Source organism: Dendrobium catenatum, unplaced genomic scaffold, assembly GCF_001605985.2.
Source record: "Dendrobium catenatum unplaced genomic scaffold, ASM160598v2 original_scaffold_235402, whole genome shotgun sequence".
In the NCBI taxonomy this organism is placed as follows: domain Eukaryota; kingdom Viridiplantae; phylum Streptophyta; class Magnoliopsida; order Asparagales; family Orchidaceae; genus Dendrobium; species Dendrobium catenatum.
Genome location: NW_021553810.1, coordinates 50,849 through 73,301, shown reverse-complemented (window position 1 = coordinate 73,301; position 22,453 = coordinate 50,849). Strand labels below are relative to the sequence as shown.

General features: G+C 36.5%; 1 protein-coding gene across 4 annotated transcripts in view; it reads right to left on the bottom strand.

The window, feature by feature from the left end:
* Nucleotides 1–22,012, bottom strand: part of LOC110103086 (methyl-CpG-binding domain-containing protein 2) — a 52,173-nt gene extending 30,161 nt beyond the window's left edge. Inside the window, exons 1-2 of one of the 4 annotated variants that reach the window (XM_020831652.2) lie at nt 21,823–22,012; nt 3,209–3,758 (exon numbers count right to left, since the gene is read on the bottom strand). In XM_020831652.2, coding sequence (XP_020687311.1) covers nt 3,209–3,738 — 530 coding nt within the window. In that variant the 5' untranslated portion in view covers nt 3,739–3,758; nt 21,823–22,012. Of the gene's footprint in view, nt 1–3,208; nt 3,790–21,752 lie in introns of all 4 variants that reach the window. The other 3 variants (XM_020831650.1, XM_020831651.2, XM_020831649.2) reach the window with 3 other exon arrangements.
* Between the last annotated feature and the right edge of the window lie 441 nt (nt 22,013–22,453).

The following is a 22,453-nucleotide window of genomic DNA, read 5'->3' as shown; positions in this document are numbered from 1 at the left end:
AATAAAGTATTTAATGCATACAAATCAAAAGGAAATCCCTAAACAGTCCCTACATTCAAATTTCCCTCCCAAATACCTAAAAAAGCCTTCCTAAAATGCTCTGTTAGCTCCCGCGGTGCGTGCGGCTAAAGAAGGAGGCAGAGGCTTCCACCTCGTTCATGCCTGGGTCGATCCCGCGTGGACAGGCTGGACCAGTCCAATGGACTGGTCTTACAATACTCTCCTCCCAAAGATGCACCTTGTCCTCAAGGTGGAGATATGCTCGTGTTCCCGTGGAGGTGGTCATCCTTGAGGTGGCTAAAAATCCTTACCAAATTGCTGAATTAAGGGCTACACTGAAAGAGAAACATCCCCTCCCTCCTCCATCCTGATCACATCCAGCTTATGTAGTCCCACCAGATAATCTTCCCCCACCTCTTGTAGGCTCTTAACCATGGTCTTAAGTGATACCATGGCTTTGGACAGCACTACATCTCCCCTTATAACCACCTTTCTCCCATCCACCGTTAATTTCATTGTGACTGCTCCCCAATTGTCCTTGGTTTGCCGCAAGATTTGCAACCATTTCATTCGCAGAATGACATCAGTACTTCCTAACTCTAGTGGGAGAAAATCCTCCCTTACCTGAATTACCTGGATGGTCAACACCACTCCTCTACAGACCCCTTAGCCTTTCTCCACCTTCTCTGTACCCATCATCACCCCATAATAACCGGTGTCCACTATTTCACTCCCAGTTGGTTGACGATCTGAGTAAAAATGAATTTATGGGTAGCACCACTGTTAATCAATACTGCCACCTCCATGCCTGTTATTTCCCCCTTCACCTTCATAACATGATTCGAAGTGAATCCACTGAATTCAGAGAGACCTCCGCCATATCCAGATGCAACTTTTCATCCATTTCTCTCTCACCTCCCTCCTCAGTTTCCTCATTATCACACACGGTGAGAAGCTGATATGCCCTGGAGTATACTTCTCATCACAATGGAAAAATAACCCTTTCACCCTCTTCTCCTACATCTCCTTCTCTATCAGCCTCTTGAAATTTTTCGCACTCCCTCCTTCAACTGGTTTCTCCCTGGTGGTCTCATTATGTTGCCTGATGCAAGCCCCTTGGGTGCTAAAAGAGTGGTCATCGTCCTGTAAGAGCCTCTTGAGCTGCTGTTTCTGGCTCCCTTCTCTAGATTCTTCTGATTTTCCACCAGCTGTGTCAACTTCAAGGCTTCCCCCAAGTCACGAGGCAACAGAACTTTCAATGTCGCTCTGACCTCTGCCTTCAGCCCCTTCATGAAGTTCCCCTCCAATACCATATTTGATAATCGCTCCACCTTACTGGCCAGGTGCTCAAACCGTTCACGGTAGTCTGTTACTGATCCCTCCTGCACCAGAGCAAAAAACTGCTCATATAAATCTCCTACCTAGTCGATTTGGAAATGTTCTACAATACAATCTTTGAATTCTCACCAACTCCTGATGGGTCTCCTCTGGTCTCTCCACTGGTACCATCATAGCGCTTTCCCCTCCAAGCATAAGCATGTTGTTGTCAGCTTCTCCTCCTATATTAACCCATTAATAGAGAAGTACCTCTCCACCTTATAATTCCACCCATAGGCATCATCCCCTTCTAATATGGGTATCTTCAGCTTCCTCACCTTCTGATCTCCCCTGTTTCCCCTTATTCCTTCCGTAACTTCCCCTCTCCCAAGTGTTTGGCCCTCCCCATGTCTTTCGGTCTTCCCTTGCCCTGTCATACCCATAACTTCCTTTGAATTCCCCTCCTCCCTTCAAAATCAGCCCCTCGCCGGCCATAATTTCATTCCTTACGTTCCCAATCAGCGCCCCGTTGCTCCTGCCCTCCATACCCATGCCTTTCCCCAAACCTATCTCCTTTATCCTTCCTCCGGAAAGGCTCTAGATGGGGTCTTCTCCTTTCTCCCTCTACAATCTCTATCTCCTCTTCATCCTAGCGGATTATAGAATTTGTATTTTGTCCTTCTAGCCCTCTCGCCATGCAAGCCACTGATTGATTGTGGAATTCTAACATCTTCTTCATCATCTCCCGTAAGTCCGCAACTTGCCCTTCCATGGAAGAAATTCTGTCCTCCACCGTAGTTTGATTTGATTCATCTCTCCTTCCGATCTTTCTTCTAGCGCATCAACTTTCTTGGCCGTCATCTCTATTCGGATCTTTGTAGATTAAAAAAAATCTGGATTTGGATCACAAAAACAGCAACTTTATGCTTCCTCTGCCCAAAAATCAGCCGCTGAAATTTGTCAAAATCAGCCCCCCAACGGTCCCAAGACTTGCTCTGATACCAATTTGATAGGAAACACTTGTAGATCTCAGGTATTTCCTATCAATCTTCAAAAAACAACGAGCTTTCTCCACGAAAATCCACACAAAACCACAAAAACAATAGATAATTTGTATTATTTGACGAAATAGAAATGGAAAATAGCAAGATATAGTTGATCCTCAATTCGAGAGGAAGATCGATCTCTCCCAAATCTCTAGATGCCGCTAGAGTCCAAAGGAAAACCTAAATCTAAGAGATCTCAAATTTTCAGCCAAATTCAAGATGCCCTAACCCTAGGAAAATAAAGTATTTAATGCATACAAATCAAAAGGAAATCCCTAAACAGTCCCTACAATCAAATTTCCCTCCCAAATCCCTCAAAAATCCTTCATAAAATGCTCCGTTAGCTCCTGTAGTGCGTGCGGCTAAAGCAAGAGTGGAGGCTTCCGCCTTGTTCGCGCCTGGGCCAGTCCAGCGTGGACCGGTTGGACCGGTCTAACAGATTGTCGGTGCACCATACTACCATAGTTGTAAACAAAAGTTCAAGCAGATAAAAAGAATTTAAAAAAGTTATTTCCAAATATATACTGGAAGACCTGAAAGAAAAGCTTCAAAGCAAATAAGCCAAACATGATATACATCTGCCATGAAATAGTATTCACTCAGCTGGAAATGCATATCAATTATGACTAAAAGACTATAAGAAGACAAGATAAGAACCATAGATTATTGCAACTCCTTAATTATGTCGACCAGCAGAATAAAGTATCCTCAAACTCACAGTAACTAAACTAAAATTATCATTTCACCACATGACGGCAGAGACAAAATATCACTACCATTCATGGAAAACATTGCAAGGAAGCATATATCTTAGAAAATTATTTCAAATAGGAAAGAAACCTTACACGTCTGCAAATCTTGTGCCTCCTTCACCTCTGATTCTAAGTTGTCTGTCCCAACCAGGTGGTGGTTGAGCAATGTTAGGTTTATCAATGGCCCAAAGCCTACTTCCATCTTGCAAAATGTCTGGCGGATCATCACAGGAAATATTGGGTCGCCATTCCCGAGCTCGTTCACATACAAAAGGTACTTGTAAAATACTTTCACGTATTTGTTCATATTTCTCTTTCGTTGGAATAAGCCTCCACTTAAAGCATGATGCACATTGAACAGTAAATGCCCCAACAGATGGAAGACTGCGGCTAGAAGAATTTGGTGCTACAGAGTTCAATTGTACAGGATGATCCAAATTATTGGAAGCAGGGTGCAAATCTTCACCAGAGCTGGAACCAGTTTTAAAAACAACCAATTGGTTTGCAGAAGCCCCACTGATTTGCGCATTGCTATCCTCAGCATCAGTCTTCTTATGATCGCGTGACTTCTTTTGACTTCTTACCAGAGGTCGGGATGAAGTAGGAAATTCTTTTTTAACCATTGGTGACTCATCTCCAGAATCTGATGGCATCAACATAGACAACCAAGTAAACTGTACCATAGAAAAAAGCACAATAATGAAACTCAAAGAACACCAAAATAATGAGACAAATTGAAACAGGAATCAATTTAAATGTTATGAATAAAAAGCTTAGAAAATGGACCACACGTTAAATCCAAGGAAATTCTAGCTTAAACTTATAAATGGGAATAAAAATGAGACGGTGCTGAGCTTTGGAAAAATATATTCTTTGTTCATTATGTTAGATCATATTGACTAGAAATAAACTATCCAATTATAGATTTAAGTATGAAACGACAGCAATAGAAGAAAGACATAACTTTAATCTAACAAAATGCTTTCCCTCTCCAAAAAATGTCAAAATAGATCAAATAACATGCATCCATTAAGCATGCAATATGTAAAGTCGTTTTAGATTACGATGTATAGGTTGACAAATGTTGGTTGGACGGTGGGAAAGAATTCTCTTTATACAAGTTAGATACTAAGACAGAACCAAACAATTATAATTGTTCTTAAGACTTTATTTGGGGGTTTTGCCTATGCACGGCATGATTCAGAATCAAACTAATAACGGAATAGAGATTTATCTTATTACCCACCTGATCTTGGAATGATAATGAAGAAGCTTATGGAACTAATAGAGTTTCCTGGAAGAATTAAGATCTTCTAGGATTGGATAAGAGGGTAGGGTTTTCAAGGATTTCTTTTTTCAGTAAAAAGCTTTCATGCATGCAAATGAAATTATAGATTAAAGTAGAATTCAATATTTAAGGATTTTTTTCTTAACGTAAGCTAATCAACACATTTGCACAAATGACATGCAGAAGTTTTTTTTTTGTTTGGGGGGGGGTGCACATGCCAGCCGATCGAACTAGCACTTTGGCTAGGTGGAACCAAGGGCAGCAGAGGGGTTTAGCCCCCTTTGCCGGGCCTAGGGGAGTTATTATTCATTATGTAAGGAGGAGGAATTAAGGAGTTGTTGTTTATGAAGGTTTCCTAATTGTGTTTATGATGTTAAGGTTTTGAATGTTTAGGAAGGTTTCTTAATTGTATTTATGCTATTTAGGAAGGTTTTAATTATTTAGAAAGATTTCCTAATTGTGTTTATATTGTTTAGGAAGGTTCCAATCATGTTTAATGTGTGTGAGACCTATTTAAGGGAGAGTTTTATCTAGGATTATCATGAGCTATGTGCTGAGTTTATTTTCTAGGGTCTAGTGTAAGTTTACTAGTGGCGGCTAGGGTTTGTGGAAGAGCCTATCTACCTCTCGAGTAGTAAATCAATTATATTCTTCGTTATTGTTGAAGAAGTAATCAAAACTCAAAGCCCATATTTGCATTCCTGCAATTTTCTTCTATCTATCTTGTTGTTTTTACTTCCAAGATGTATCAAATTAATATCAGAGTGAGATTTTGGAGATATAGCAGGAAAGAAGGTGGATGTGTTGGAATGTGAAGTGGAGCAAATCAAATCTGGAATGGAGTTCTCATTTCTCAACCATCGAAGGAAAATTTTGAACCATGGAGAATCGGATAGAGAACCAATTTGGAGGGTTGGAGGAGATGATGAGGAAGCTTGTGGAGATGCAATCCAAAACTCCACTAGTGGTTCCCTTGGCCGAATCTAAGGGAAGGGAGATCGCATGAGAGGAGTTTAACGAGGAGAGCTTCTTTTATAAAGAGCTACCTCCTAGGGATCCAATAAGGGGCGAATCAAGGCTTTCGGATGGGAGGATAGCAAGGAGAGAATTTTGCAGTGGAGGTGGTAGGGCGGCCAACCACTATGGGAGGTATTTCGGGGAAGGGGAGTGGGTGAACAGAGATGGAGAGGGTCGAGCCTAGCCATGGGGATCGAGACATGCAAGGAGGATGGAAGAGAGATGGGATTCCCACTCTCAGTGCACAGGGAGAACAATTAGAGGTAGAGGAAATTGGGGTGAAGATGATAGGGTGAGGAAATTGAAGATGCCAATTTTTGAAGAGGATGAAGCCTATCGATGGGTGTACCGAATGGAGAGGTATTTCGCGGTGAATGGATTGACCAACGAGGAGAAGCTTATGGAAGGGGATTTACATGAGAAATTCTAGTTTGGTTCCAATGGAGGGAGACTAGATATTTGATCCATTCTTGGGAGGAGTTGAAGGATTGCTTTTTGGAGCATTTTCAAGCCATTCGGGGAGGGGATTTACATGAGAAATTCTTTGCCTTGACTCAGGAGGGGACCGTCATGGAGTATAGGGAGAGATTTGAGTTGTTGTCGGGGAGGTTAAGGGGAATTTCGAAGGAGGTGTCAGAGGGAAATTTCATGAAGGGCCTAAAGCATATATAAGCAAACCTCCGATTGTTGAGGCCAAAGGGGTTGAGGGAGACATTGGAGCTAGCCAAGATAGCGGAGGATCGAAGATACATGGAGAGGATTAATAGAAGCAGAGTTAAGGGAGGCTCCTACAAGACTGCCTCGACTTCAGTAGCATTGAGGACCAAGACCATATCATTTCAACGGGAGGCACCGAGGGGGAAGAGCGGCGGAGTTCGTCGTGGGGCCAACTTCAAGTGCCTCCTAGAGGCAGAGGTGCATGATAAGAGAGCGAAGGGGTTTGTGCTTCTGATGTGATGAAAAGTATACACCAAGTCATTGGTGCAAGGACCGTACACTCCAAGCCCTTATAGTTTGTGAGGAGGAGACCGACGGCGAAGAGTTGGAGGAAGCAGAAGCAGGAAGAGAGCACCTACACCTTGATATGGTGGATGTGTCCCTTAACCCAGTGAAAGGATTTACTCCAAATCACACCATAAATGTGAGGGGGCAGGTCATGGAGCAGCCAGTGGTGGTCTTGGTGAATAGTGAGGCTACTCACATCTTCATCTTAAATCAGGTCGTGAATCATTTGAGATTGAAGTTGGTGGATAGAGGGAGCTTTGGAGTCATGATATGGACAGAGAAGGAGTAGTGGGGATTTGCAGAAGGTTGGTACTAACAATCCAAGGCATGCAAATAGTAAAGGATTTTCTTCCCATAGATTTGGAGAGCACTAATGTGATCCTAGGGATGAAGTGGTTACATACAATCAAGGATACAAAGGTGGACTGAAAATCTTTAACAATAAGATTCAGGTGGAGGGTAAGAGGGTGGTGCTGCGAGGAGACGACATCCTATGCAAAACCATGGCCAAGACGATACAAGGAGCAGGGTTGGGCTACTTGGTGGAGCTGTAGAACCTGAAGGAGGTTCGAGATTCAGAGTCAGTCGAGGTCCCTAAGGGTGTACATCAGCTTCTGCAACAGTTTCATGAGGATTTTAGGAGCCTAGCAAATTACCGACAACCAGGGAGCATGAGCACGTCATTACCTTGAAGAAGGGAGCTTTTCCTATCAGTGTCAGACCGTACAGGTACCCGCAAATTCGGAAAGATGAGATACAGGGCAAGGATTATTAGGCCCAATGTGAGCCTCTTTTCCAGCCTAATTTTATTGGTGAGAAAGGACAATAGTTAGAGGTTTTGTGTGGATTATAAGGTCCTAAACAAAAAACTATACTGGACAAGTTTCTTATCCTTGTGATCGATGAGCTGTTCGATGAGCTATTTGCGACGGCCATCTTCTCGAAGATTGACTATAAGTCAGGGTACAACCATATCAGAATGAAGTCGAGGGGATGTGCACAAGATAGCTTTCAAGACCCAACAGGGTCACTATAAGTTTTTGGTGATGCATTTCGGCCCTACCAATGCTCTAGCCACTTTTCATTCCTTCATGAATCAGGGGTTTCAACCCTACCTCAAAAATTCGTCCTAATATTTTTTGACGACATCCTGATATACAACCATATGAAGGCAGAGCATGTGTGTTACCTGAGGAAGGTACTGGAGATTATGAGGGAGCACCAGCTATATTCCAATTTGAAGAAATGTTCCTTTGCATAGCCATAAGTGGAGTAGCTAGGATATGTGGTGAGCAGAGCAGGAGTAGCAACAGACCAATCCAAGATTGAGGCTATGTTGGATTGTCCTTTATCTAAGAGCTTGAAGGAGTTGAGAGGGTTATTGGGCCTCACTGGGTACTACCAGAAGTTTATATGAGGGTATGGCACAATAACATGGCCACTAACAGAGCAGCTGAAGAAAGCCATGACCAGCATGCTAGTATTAGCAGTTCATGACTTCAACATACCATTTGTGGTGGAGATGGATGCATCAAAATATGGACTAAAGATGATGATCACAGGAGATAACAACACTTCAAGCCATGAGACATGATTTACTTAAAGGTGAGACTCTACTGGCAGAAGACACTAAGCCAGAAGGAATGAGAAATTGTCCTCATGCTGTTCTGGAGTGCATTGGAGCAGTGGTCTATCGACTGGGATTACTATCTTAGTCAGCATTGCACCAAGTATTTCATGTCTCACAACTGAGGTGAGAGATAGGAGATCACACACCGTCTTCACTACCCCTGACTTTGACAGAAGACATGGAGGTTATTTTGGAACTCCTAATAGTAAAAGGGGTGCGCTGAGGGGAAACAGAAGCACAAAAGGTACTAATCAAGTGGAAGAATTCGTCGAAATACGAAGCCATATGAGAGTCATAAGAGATGATTAGGAGACAATTCTCATTCTTCCACCTTGAGGATAAGGTGCATCTTTGATGGGGAGTATTAATACATCAAGGGGGTTCCACCATACCAACCCAGACCAGCCCAACTAGACTGGCCTAGGCCAGCCCAACTGACCGGCCTAGCCTTGGTAAAACTAGCCCTTTGGCTGGGTGAAACCAGGGGCATCAGATGGGGAAATTTTGGCCCCCCTTGTGATGCCTAAGGGAGCTATTATTCATTATGTAAGGTGAAGGAATCAAGGGGAGCTATTTAAGAAGGCTTTCTAATTGTGTTTATGCTGTTTAGGAAGATTTTAATTATTTAAGAAGGTTTTCTAATTGTGTTTATGTTGTTTATGAAAGTTTTAATTATTTAGGAAGTTTTCCTAATTGTGTTTATGTTGTTTAGGAAGTTTCTCATTGTATTCAATATGTATGAGGGCTATTTAAGGGGGAGTTTAGTCTAGGGTTATCATGAGCATAGTTATCAATGGCGCAAAATAGCGCGCGCCATGGCCCACGGCGCGGCGCGGCGCACCTACGTCGCCATGTGTATGTCGTGGCGCAAGCGTTCAAAATGGCGCGCGTTATTTGCGCCACATGCGCGCCATGGCGCATGGCGCAAAATAACGCACGTCGTTGTTTTAATTTTTTTTAATGTAATTATAAATATTTTTTATATTTATTTTTTTTAATTTTTAAGATAATATATTTTCTAATTTTTAAATATATTAAAAGTGTTAAGATAAATGTTAGATTGCATATTTTTATTTTCTTAATGCTATTTGCTTACATTTAAATATATTTGAGTTGTATGAAGATTGACTATTTATTGGACTTGAAACTGTTAGAGATAGGTTAAAGGATAATCTCAATGAAATTTATTATATGAAGGCATATATTTGATGGAGAACATGAAAGTTGAAGTGACTTTTTTTAGTAATGGATTTGATATGATTGTGACTGAAGTGATATCTTGATTGGACGTGGTAATTTTCTTAGCATGTTAGTTAACTAGTAGATAGTTTTTAGAATGTAGAAGGATATATTAGGATAGACAAACATTCCATAAAGTATAACAAGGTTATCTGTTTAAATAAATTTCTTGGGTGATTGCTTGCGTAAATTGCTTGGATTGTTATTTATAACTCTTGTATAATTTGAGCCATATTCAAAATGGCGCGCACCGCGCCATATGTTATGCGTCATGGCTCCAATGGGACCTTTGCGCCATGGTGCGTCATTTGCCGTTAACAAGTATGATCATGAGATATATGCTTAGTTTATTTTCTAAGGTTTGGTGTAAGCTTCCTAGCGACGGCTACGGTTTTGTGGAAGAATCGATCTACCTCTTGAATATTAGATCAATTGTATCTTTCATTTTTGTTAAAGAATGAATAAAAAATCAGCCCCCATATTTTTATTCCTACATGTTTCTTCTATATCTTGCTATTTTTACTTACAAGAAGCAGCAAAGATTTATAGTGGAACAAGATTTGGTGTTTATTATATAAGGTGATTGCCCCAAACCCTAATTAGCGTTTCCTTGGGCCTATCTTCCTCATGCAATTCTTAGTTAGAAGAGAGCAGTCTATGCATGAGAGAGGATAATCAATGGATATTGCTTCTGGATGTGGACTCTATCCTTAGAGTGCAAATATAAAATTCTTTTGTATATATCAAGTATACAAAAGAGGTGGGAAAACTATTGGCCCTGATGATATTCCAATAAAGGTGTGGAAATGGATAGGAGATGAAGGAATTTCTTGGCTTACAAAACTTTTTAATATTATTTTGAAGACTAAAAAAATGTCATGTGTGTGAAGAATGAGTGTGTTGATTTATATCTTTAAGAATAAAGGTGATGCACAAGATTGTACTAATTATAGAGGAATTAAGTTGATGGGTAATACTTTAAAATAATGAGAGTGAGTTATGGAGCATAGGTTACGACGTGATACTAATGTTTCTCAAAATCAATTTGAATTCATGTCCAGTACGTCTACTATGAAAGCCATACATTTATTGAGAGGTTTGATGGAGAAGTATAGAGAGAAAAAGGAAGATCTTCATATGATATTTATTGATTTAGATAAAACATATGATAAAGTCCCAAGAGAAGTGCTATGGAGAGTTCTAGAAAAGAAAGGGGTTAATAATGTTTTTATTCAAATCATTAGAGATATGTATGCGGGAGCTGTTACTTATGTTCAAACACAAGTTGGTTTGACCAAGTATTTTCCTATTTTAGTTGGATTACATCAAGGATCAGCCTTAAGCCCTTATCTTTTTGCTTTAGTCATGGATGTTCTCACTAGAGATTTGCAAGAGGATGTTCCCTGGTGTATGCTTTTTGCTGACAATATTCTTTTTGTTGATAAGACTAAAGGAGTTGAAGGTAAACTTGAATTATGGAGGTAAACCTTAGAGTCTAAAGGTTTTCGTTTCAGTAGATCTAAAACCAAAAACATGGAGTGTAATTTAATAGTGATAGATCTAGTGAGGGGTTTGTGAGTTTGAGCGATCAAGTCATTAATAAGAGTACACGTTTTATGGCGCAAAATGTTGGCCATAAAAGAGAAGTATAATATTAAGTTAAGTGTTGCAGAAATGAGGATGCCCAAGTGGATGAGTGGCTTTACTCTTAGAAAAGGATACAAAATGAGCATATATGTAAAAAGGTTGGAGTAGCTCCAGTGATAGATAAGATTAGAGAGACTTGCCTTAGATGGTTTGGTCACATAAAATGGCACCCTTCCGATGACCCGGTTAGGAGAGTAGATGTATTAGATTTAACTTATGTTAAGAAAGGTAGAGGTAGACCTAAAAAGACTTGGTTAGAAAATATTAGAAATGACCTTTCTTTATTATATCTAAATGAGAATTTGACTCTTAACCGGACACAATGGAGAAAAAGGATTCATGTAGCCGGCACCACGTAGTGAGATAAAGGCTTGAAATTGTTGTATATTTCAAGTATAAGGTAAAACACAAAAAGGATATGAGAAAGGGACAGAGAAAAAACTATGATAGATAGGATAGAGAAAGTTCAATTGATGACGATTCAAAACATAAATAAAAAGCATACATACAGGCTATACTTAAAAGAAAATTGATAAAAATCTTAATAAGGGCTATTGCCTTATCATGCATAAGGATAAGATATTCAATAAAACAAATGCCTTATTTTGATAGCTTGTTACAGTTAATTGAAAAATTATTAAATAGGCTTGATAATTTCTAATTAAATTCATGATAATCCATGAACGTTGAATTGTAGTTATCCTCCTTCAAAAGTGGCTTGCTTAACTCTTAACTTCGGTAAAATATGGAAAGAAATCTTCAATCTGCTTAAGTTGCTCCCTTGGAATTGAATTTGAAAGTAACCTTTCTTTTCTTATACTTGTGGACTGCCCCTCCTTAGGAAGTAGGTTGTAATTTGAATTTATGCCCTCTTAATATGATGTAACCCTTCATGTTGCCCTCCTTTGGTTGAAGTGTATATGTGCAAAGCACTATCCTTAACCAAATTAAGAGTTGAAAAAAAATTACAATTAGTTGCTTTTTAATTTTGTATTTTCTCAAAAAAAAAAAAAGCTTTTTCCAAGTAAGAAAAATAAATCTTAGCTTCATCATCACCACCACCACCATTTGCCTTATCTCAACCATTTGTGATTGGTTTTGTTAATCCTTCAATTATTCTGGTTGAATGCCTACATGGTCTTAGATTGAACACAACAAAAATGAATATGAATAGCGAATGATGCTGATGATGGAGAAGATAGCTTTTCCAAAAATCTAGAGTTTTTAGATGGAATAATAATGTTTTTCATGCGTGAGAAAATAAAATTGTAGACTATAGGATCCTATTTATGGACCTTCAAAGGATCCAAAAACAAAAAACTAAATGAATTTCTCAAGATCTCAAAACAATGAATTTCTACATATATTCATCAAGAATTCTGAAAATTTCCATAATTTTCACAAACAAAAAAGAAAATTTTCCAAAACAACAAGCGACTGAGGGTCTGACGTATATGGGTAGTGCGGGTGTAGCATTAACAGTGGAAGGCAACACAGGAGATTGGCGGGAAATAGCAGGAGGACGCAAATGCGCCAGTTCAACTTGAGACGATGGGGTAGTAAGGATGGGAAAGGCAGCAATTGTAGGAGTAGGTGAGAAACCAATCTATAGCATCAGGAAAACAGGGAGAATCCAAAAGGAAATAGTAGACAAAAGCAGGTATCAATCGATGGAAAATTAGGAAAACAATGGCTGGAAACACATACAGCAGCAGGATATCACATGAACCACAATGAGTAGTAATTAGCAAGTCAGATCATGGTAGTGATTCTGATCTTGATATGTGCTTATTGGAATTGCCTGAGTTGAAACCGTGCAATAATGAGTAAGATCTAAAAGATAGTAGGGAACACATTATAGGAGCAGACATTATAAGAAATGTTTTACAGTCGAAACAAAGTAAGAAATAAAAAATAAGAATCAATGCGCATGAATTACATTTCCAATGAAGATAGACGTTTAGATTTATATAATTAAACAAAGGATAGACCATTACACATTATTCTTCCATCTGCTTGGAATTTGGATAAGCTTCATAGTTGAGGTACAATGATTTGATGAGTTCACTTGAAATATCATTTTTATGTAAACATATGGCATGGGACGTTATATTTTGACAGAGTGGCTGATATAGGGAATGGTGAAATTAATGTAGCTTTAGAAATTTATTTGAACAATTACAACACAATCTTTGACTAAAAAAATGTAAAAAAAACTAGACTATAGTAAGAGGTTGAACAAAAAATAACAAAGAGTTGTTTGGATTATTGGCATTTGTTATGTATTGTTATAAAATTAATACAACTGTTACCTGATTTTATGATTTTTATGAATAATATATTCTTAAATAACATTTCAAATACTTTGCAGAATGTGGCATTTAGATCCAATGACACCACTAAAAAAAAAAACATTGTAATCATCATTGATACTTCATTATCATCATCATCCTTGCCCCAATTATTTGGCATTAGTATTATGAATTAATTTATAATAAAGTTATTCCAAGTGAAAATTTATGTATCCAACACCGCTTATTAGTTTTGGACTTTAAGATGAAAGGATAGAAAATAACAAATAAAGTAAAAAAACGTTGTTCTAGGATTAGATGGGGGCATTTAAAGAATATTAACAAAAATATTTTTGAGAATAAGATACTAGATCTCAAGATTTCTTTTGTGCATGAGAAAGCTAATGTTATATGGGAAAAAATAACTAGTGATATTAAGAATGTTATAAAAGATGTGATTGGATTATCAAAGGGAAAAGCTTCTAATAGTAAAAATAATTGGCTGTGTAAACAAAATGTTGGAGAAGCATAAAAAATATGAAGATTTATTATAAAAATTAGCTTAGATGTTAAAATTCTGATAATTGGGAAAGATATAAAGAGGCATGTAAGGAGTCTAAGAAAATAATATGCGATGCAAAGATTTTAGCTTTTAATGATTTTTATAATAGATTAAATACTAAAGAAGACAAAAGATATATGTATAAGTTAGTCAAACAAAGATATAATAGTAAGGATTTAGTTAAAGTGAAGTGTGTAAAGGGTGAAGATCAAAAAGTTCTTTTGCTAGAAAAAGATATTCAATAAAGGTGGATGAGATATTTTTATAAACTCTTCAATGAAGATTATAAGAATATGATTAACTTTAGTGACCTCGGCACCCTAAATGAAAATAAAGATTTTTGTTTTTATCGGCGTATTAGTAAAATCGAAGTTAGAGAGGCTTTAAATAAAATGAAGGGTGGAAAAGTTAATGGACCTGATGATATCCCAATAGAGGCGTGGAAATGCTTAGGAGAAGAAGGAATTTCTTGGCTTACTAAATTTTTAATATTATTTTGAAGATTAAAAAGATGTCAGATGAGTGAAGAATTAGTGTGTTGATTCCTATTTTTAAGAATAAATGTGATGTATAATATTGTGCAAATTATAGAGGAATTAAGTTAATGTGTCATACTTTAAAACTATGGAAGAGTTAGGAGCATAGGTTGCGGCGTGATACTAACGTTTCTCAAAATCAATTTGGATTCATGTCGGGTGGGTCTACAATGGAAGCTATACATTTATTGAGAGGTTTGATGGAGAAGTATAGAGAGAATAAGGATGATCTACATATGATATTTATTAATTTAGAGAAGGCATATAATAAAGGTCCAAGTTAAGAGCTATGTAGAGTTCTAGAAAAGAAAGGGATTAATAATGCTTATATTCAAGTCATTAAGAATTTGTATGCAAGAGCTGTTACTTGTGTCCAAACACAACGTGGTTTGACGATGTATTTTTCTATTTTAGTTGTATTACATCAAGGATCAATCTTAAGCCCATATCTTTTTGCTTTAGTCATATGGATGTTCTCACTAGACATTTGCAAGAGGTTATACCATGGTCTATGCTTTTTGCTGATGATATTCTTCTTGTTGATAAAACTAGAGAGAGAGTTGAAGGTAAACTTGAATTATGGAGGTCAACCTAAGAGTCTAAAGGCTTTCATTTGAGTAGATCTAAAACTAAATATATGGAATGTAATTTTAGTAATAATAGTTCTAATGGGGAGATTGTGATTTTGGATGATCAAATCATTAATAAGAGTATACATTTTAGATAAATTGGGTCTATTGTTCAGAGTGATGGTGAAATAGGCGGGGATATTATTAGCAGAAATCAAGTTGGATGGTTGAATTGGAGGAATGCATCAGGCTTGTTGTGTGATAGAAAAGTCCCCTCAAGCTTAAGAGAAAATTCTATAAGATGGTGGTTAGACATGCAATGCTTTATGGTGCAGAATGTTGGCCATTAAAAGAGAAGCATAATATTAAGTTAAGTGATGTAGAGATGAGGATGCTTAGGTGGATGAGTGGCTTTACTCTTAGAGATAGGATACAAAATAAGCATATACGTGAAAAGGTTGGAGTAGCTCCAGTGGAAGATAAGATTAAAGAGAGTCGCCTTAGATGGTTTGGTCACATAAAATGGTGGTCTTTCGATGACACGGTTAGAAAAGTAGATGTATTAGATTTGACTTATGTTAAGAAGGGTAGAGGTAGACCAAAAAAGACTTGCTTAGAAAATATTAAAAATGACCTTTCTTTATTATATTTATATGAGAATTTATCTTTTAAAAGGGCACAATAGAGAAAAAGGATTCATGTAGCCAACCCCACGTAGTGGGATGAAGGCTTGTTGTTGTGGTTGTTGTTGTTGTTGTTGTATGATGAGATGTTAAAAATACTCTTAGCAAATCATTTTGAATTTTCCTTCATGTAATCTTAGGTCCACTTATTTTTCTTTCTAATTCTTTGACACCAATTTTATTAACTTATTTAAAGGGTGCATTTTCTAAACTTTGTTGTCATGTCCAAATCACCTAATTCTATTTACACTCACCTTAACTTCAATATGTCCTCTAATTCATACTTCTACCTCAAATCTATCTCAACTTTTATATATCAATGATTTTTTTAATGTCAAACATTCAAATTCATGCAACACCTCAAACAAACCCTTGACACTTCTAATAGCATATTATTTAATCAAAAAGACCGAATCAAATACATTCCATGTGATAGATAACATTGTTATCTAGATGTTACGAACCAAACAGCAACAAAGTTTTTGGTTAAGTTAGAAAAACGGGAATTGGTTGAAATTCAAATCTATAGGAGTAAAACTGGAGGGCTCGAATTGATTATAATTAGAATTAAAAACCCAACAATTTGAGGACTCAAATTGAATGGGCTGGCAGAATACACCACGATAAAAATATTAAAGCTGAGTCTATAGTAAAGCTGACTCTTCTAAACCCAAATTTTATAAATTTCTCATAAGACGGTTAGCTAATTTACTGCCCCAGTGAAAGCAGAATTTACCATATGCCATGTCTGAAAACTGGATGGGATAACTGGAGTAAAACTGGAGGGCTCGAATTGATTATAATAAGAATTAAAAACCCAACAATTTGAGGGCTCAAATTGAATGGGCTGGCAGAATACACCACGATAAAAATATTAAAGCTGAGTCTATAGTAAAGCTGAGTCTTCTAAACCCAAATTTTATAAATTTCTCATAAGACGATTAGCTAATTTACTGCCCCAGTGAAAGTAGAATTTACCATATGCCATGTCTGAAAACTAGATGGGATAACCATAATGACGATGACGATGATGTGGTGTGATAAAAATAGCATGAATGTATGGATTTCATTTGGGTAATAAAAAAAGGGGGTCCAGATTATCAACAGTAATCAAATAATTAAAGAGCTAAAATCTTTGGTTAACCAGGAAAATTGACCACTTCAACCAGCTAAGGTAGCTGACAAGATATGCAATTTAATTAAGCTATTGGCAAAACTATCTTGCAAGAAGGAACAACAAAGATATCAGTAAAAGATGCTACTTCCAAAATTAACACGACTTCGAAATCCGTCACAAATAGGTAGTATATAAAGGAGTAACTACCAGAGCATGCAAGTAGAAGCCCTTTAGAATGTTTTCTGGTTAAATTAAGGCTTGTCGCACAATTCGTTAAAATATAGCAATTCCTGTTGTCTGGATGCAAGGATTTGAGTTGGATTTAGGAATAAAAAATGGCTCCTTACATCCCAGGATCTGATAAATCCTAATCTGGGTAGGATTTTCAAAATCTTGGCATTTAGCAAATCTTGTCCAAGTAAAGATTATGGGATTTAAATAAGGTTATGAGTCCAATCCTAAATTAAGTAATTAAACTCAGATATATAAATTTCCAATTAATTCAGTTAATCACTAATTAGCAGGCATAAGCTCCAATTGGATTATATTAACATTCAAATAGGCAATAAGTACCAATTAATGAAGCGATAATACTCAATAATTTCTGTTGATCAAGAAAAATTAAGTCAACTGGATCTACGCATTAACCAAGCAACCTTTAAAATTAAACTTTCAATGATGCCAACAGAATTTGGTTTTTTAGAAAACATAACAGCAAACAGCCCAAAACACCTAGAACTGAAATCTTTTGCTAACTGGAAAAAAATCACCAATCGAGCCTCCTTTTGAAAATAATCGTTTCTAATGTATATCATATTGCCCAAACTACCCAACAGTACTGAATAGAAAAAAAAAGATATCAAGATAAAACATAAATCACTTTCACATTAAAAAATTTATTTCTAAGAGCATTCATTATAAAATCACAATGGAGCAACACAATCCATCTACCGACAGTATACAACAACAGAACAACAAGGAGACATCATATACATTCACCTTACAGGCTTTATCATTGGTGCAACTTCTAAACGTACATCAAAGCATATAAGGTAAGGATAAAAAAAATTTGGACAATCTCAGTTCATTATTTTCCAGAATACAAATATTTAGGAATCAAATGTGCAGTAGAAAGCAAAAATCCACAAGAATCAGACTCTTTCCATATTAACACCATACAATAACCAACAAAGGATTTAATTAAACAAGAAAACAACAAATGCATCTTTTAACAAGAATGTTCGCTATGTATCCTGGGTTCATTAAGCTTCTCCAAATATATGGGTTAGGAATAACGACAAAGGTGATGAAACAAAAAAAAAAACAAAGGCGATGAAACAAATGTCAACCATTAACAAATATCAAAATGCTGGCATCAAACGAAGCTTTCCGACCTTATCAAGACATCATTTTCTGACACAAAATGATGGCTGCTTTCTGCCTCAACAAATAGCATAATAATCATCTCACATTCATCTAAAGTTCATTTAGATATGAAGGACAACATGCTTCTTGATAAGACAATGCCAGTTTTGTTAGTTCTTTCTTGAGGCAGAGGGTCTGGTTGCTTCATCAAAGCAATAAGTCCTCAACTTTAAAATTTTGAATGAATGCAAGGACTGTTTCCCAACTCTAAGCTATGTTTCATATTTCTAAGTTTGACAATGGTAAAGCATTCACACGATTCAACTGTGGGCACAAATGATCAAAATATAAACATAGAAAAATAAAGGATTCAGAGTCAAATTTTGACTTTGCAAATCACTCGTTATACTTTGAAGCCCAAGAACTTCCAATACTTCTTGAACTCATCTAGTTCTATTTAGAGATTTAAAGCAGAGGCATTTAACAGAAAAGCAAAATTCATTAATTAGTTCTTCATATACATAACATCTAAAGTAAGCCAGATGTCAAATCAATAACAATATAAGCTAGGGTGTCCTTCAGAAATCAATTTGAAGATTTTGAGCTCCTATTCAAGAACTTCACTATTGAAACTCAAACATTTTCAATTGTAGCCGTTTTTTTGGACAAAAAAATAAAAAAAAGGTTGCAGGTTGTTGTCTGAACTCTTTAGTTTCTAAAGATATTTTTGTACCAATCCTAACCCACTTATTCCTTTTGACATCCTCATGGATCATAACTGTCCTGGTTCCAAAAGCTCAAGACAAGTATCTATCCATTCCTAAATTCTCCCGACAGTGGATCAAATAAATGTAAATCCACTAATAACTCAAATTAGAAAACTCCTAGGAGAAGTTATAGTTCCATTTAAGTTTCAAGAAGAAGGAATAAAGAGGAGAACAAAAAAGGTGGAGAAAGAGAATGCAAGAGAATTAAGAGAAACATCAAGCAATATCACATATGGTCTTCAACAATCATAAAATGTAAAACAAATTAAAGCTAAGGACCGAATCCTTCTGTCCCACTACAAGTTTAAGGTAAGACATGATGTAGATTTTCTCAAAAAATAATGCACTCTTGATAGTAATTATTTTTATAAGGATGCAATGTATAATGCAGATGTGAAAGGAGGAATCCATAAGAAAAAAGATAAATGAGACAATAAAGTGAGAGTGAATATTGTGATGAGAGTTGGGAAGAAGGCTGAATAGAAAGCATATAGATATTTATATTCAAGACAATTGTTAGACTCTAACAACATTAAAAAGGACCATTTGGCATTGGTTGATAAGAAATGCAGAACCATATATATACAAACAAGCAAAAAAAAAATTAAAAATTAAAAATTTTAAAATAAAAATCTTTAAGTGTGTTTTACAAACCTATAATGTATAGGATCTAAAGTTTGAAAAGTTTCAAATGCATAAACACATAGAACCAACAATCACCCAGCATACATTCATATTATTATCTCTTTTTAACCATATTCTGAAAATCACAACAAAAAAGCAACTTAAACTAAAATTAAAGCATAGCATACCGCATATGTGTGTATATATGTTTGTGCATATATATAATCACTTGCATTTATTTTACACTCATCCAAACAATCTAAATACACTGCATTCTTTTTACATTGTATCCCATTTACTTTGCATTCTCCTTTCATCCAACCAGGTTGGCCCATTAGTGATAAAGCCAAAAACAATTGGTTAGAACGTTGAAATGGGGCTTATCCTAAGATTAAGCATGAAGAAATAGATCAAGAGCATTTACCAAGTTTAGTAGATAAAGAAAACCAAAAGAAGTTTAAATAATTAGAAACCAAATAAAACCGACACAAATAACACTCCAAACTCAATTAAATTCCCTCAAGAAAGAATGATTATCCCTCCTTTAACTAATATACAACTTTCTCTTATTTGTTCTAGTCAACCTTAGCCCAATTATTTGTGGCTAGCTTTATGAATCGTTATTTTCCATATTTTTATTGAAAGTTGCATGAAGTGTTAAATTTCTTTTCACAAATCTTTTTACATAATTCCTATACATATATAAAAATTATTTGGCTTGTCAGGAGAAAAACCAAGTGGAGACCAACTAAGAAGCTTTACAAACTCTTTACTTTGATCATGACAATATCAACTAATCATATCAAAATTCATACAAGTTATCAAACCTTAAATTACTTATTTAAAATGGTACATTAACAGAGAGTGCATGTGATTTCATAGAACTCCAGTTGTTAAGTCGGGCAATTAGACCCCTAGAGGAGGGATTGGATGGCATGATGACTCATTAAAATGCCATTTTGTACCTTCCCTAAAACAAAAAAGTGAGTTCCTTTAACTGATAAAATATGCAATTGCCCTTTGTCACAATGGGTCATTAAATGAAACTTTCAGCATTCAAAATTACAATTGTTGTTTCATTCTTGTGGGCTCACCCACTCTATAATCACATATTTTGACTTAAGCAATGAGAGAGCCAACAATTTGTCCGAGATGGATATCTCTGAAGGTTAGACATGAAGAAACAAATCAATAACTTTTACCATGCTAAGTAGATATAGAAAACAAATAAAGTTTCAAAACAAATAACATATCAATTGGCTCACCATACTCAATTTAATTTCATCTATCGGAAAGGATAATTATGCCTCATTTAATTAAAAAATAACTTTATTTCGTTTCTCATCATCAACATTATCTAAATTACTTGAGGCCGACTTCATGAATCATCATTGTCCATTCATTCCTTTTAAGTGTTGTATGAATTGCTAAATCTACAGCTTGCAAATCTTTTTTCCACAATTTTAATCCAAATATAAGGAAACAAAGAGGTTTGCTGAGAGAAAAACCAAGCGGAAACAAATGAAAGAATGGATTACTTTATAACAAGAAGCTTCAAATGTCGTGCTAAACTTCCTTAAAAATGGTACGCATGTATTAGAAAATACTGATTCCAATATCATCCCACCACTATTTACATTTCAGAAGACTAATCAGCACTAGATGTACCCTCCAATACACGCCGTTAAAATTGTTCTGGCTCATCAAACAATGTGTTTCAAATTCTAGCATTGTCACAATAAGCGCAGTTTTTTTTCTACCAGACCGAATCTAATTTATTTTTAAAGCAAATCACAATGAGTAAAGTCTAGGAAAAAAATTCCAAACTGAGTAACATATTCCCCTTACCTATTGCCACCCATGCTTTCACAAATGGAAAGTAACAGAGAAGACTACAGACATCTGAGTAAGACTTCATTTCATGCGAAAATGACAGTCACCCACAGTTGAGCGGAAGCTTTTAAAGAGTAATCATCCATTTATACAAAAAATATAACTGCAGATATGCAATTTATTCTTTTTGTATCTCAAGGTTCAAATGAAGAACAACATGAATGACTGGATCCTCCTAAAAACTAAAGTAAAGACGAGGGATTTGAACCATTTTAATCGTTACCCACCCACTCCCAAGCACATGAAATTTGACCAAAACCCACGACAAGGTAACTCAAAAAAAGAAAAAAAAAACAATGGTTAAAAACTGCTAATATGGCAATGAACATGCACGCGGCTGATCTCAGCACTGGATCGGTTGTACGGGAACTGACTAGAACAGATCTTGAGGTCGGAAAACTCACCCTAAGCGGCGGCTGCAGAAATTTGATGAATGGAGGGGATGAGAAACTTCTTGACGCCCTGGGAAGTTACCTGTCTCGGCCTCCGGGATCTCCCTAGCTGCCCTTCTCCCGCTGTCGCCTTCCCAGCTGTCACCGGGTTCGGTAATTGAAGTCGCGCTTACAGGGCGTACGAGGGAAATGGGAGAAGATATTACCCGGTAAGATCTGAGATTCTGCAATACCCTTGAGGTGATCCCAAGATCATTTCGAAACACCAAACAGCAAACCACGAACACTAGGGCTATTTGATTGGGACTTGAGTTTGGTTTGGATTAGGTAAATTAGTGGATGCTATAAAGTAAATTAGTTGATGATATAAGGTAAATTAGTTGGCGATAGGATTAAGTTTTGAATGGGTTCAAGCTTTTTTTTGGAAAAATTAGGGGCAAACATGCCAATTTTCATTGAAGAAAAAATATATAGAATTCAAAAGGATGTAAGAAAAATAAGAAAAACATAAAATCCTAATGAAAAGAGAAACAATAAGCTAGGCCTAAAGGATCAACTAAAAAGATACAAACCAGTCAAAAGCTACATAAACAAAATAGCCCAATAAACAAAGAACAAACAACTCAATTACAAAACACAGCAAGGACTGCCCAACACAAAGGACAGCAATCAGAAACCAACAATGAAACCACGATCAATCAATATCATCCTGA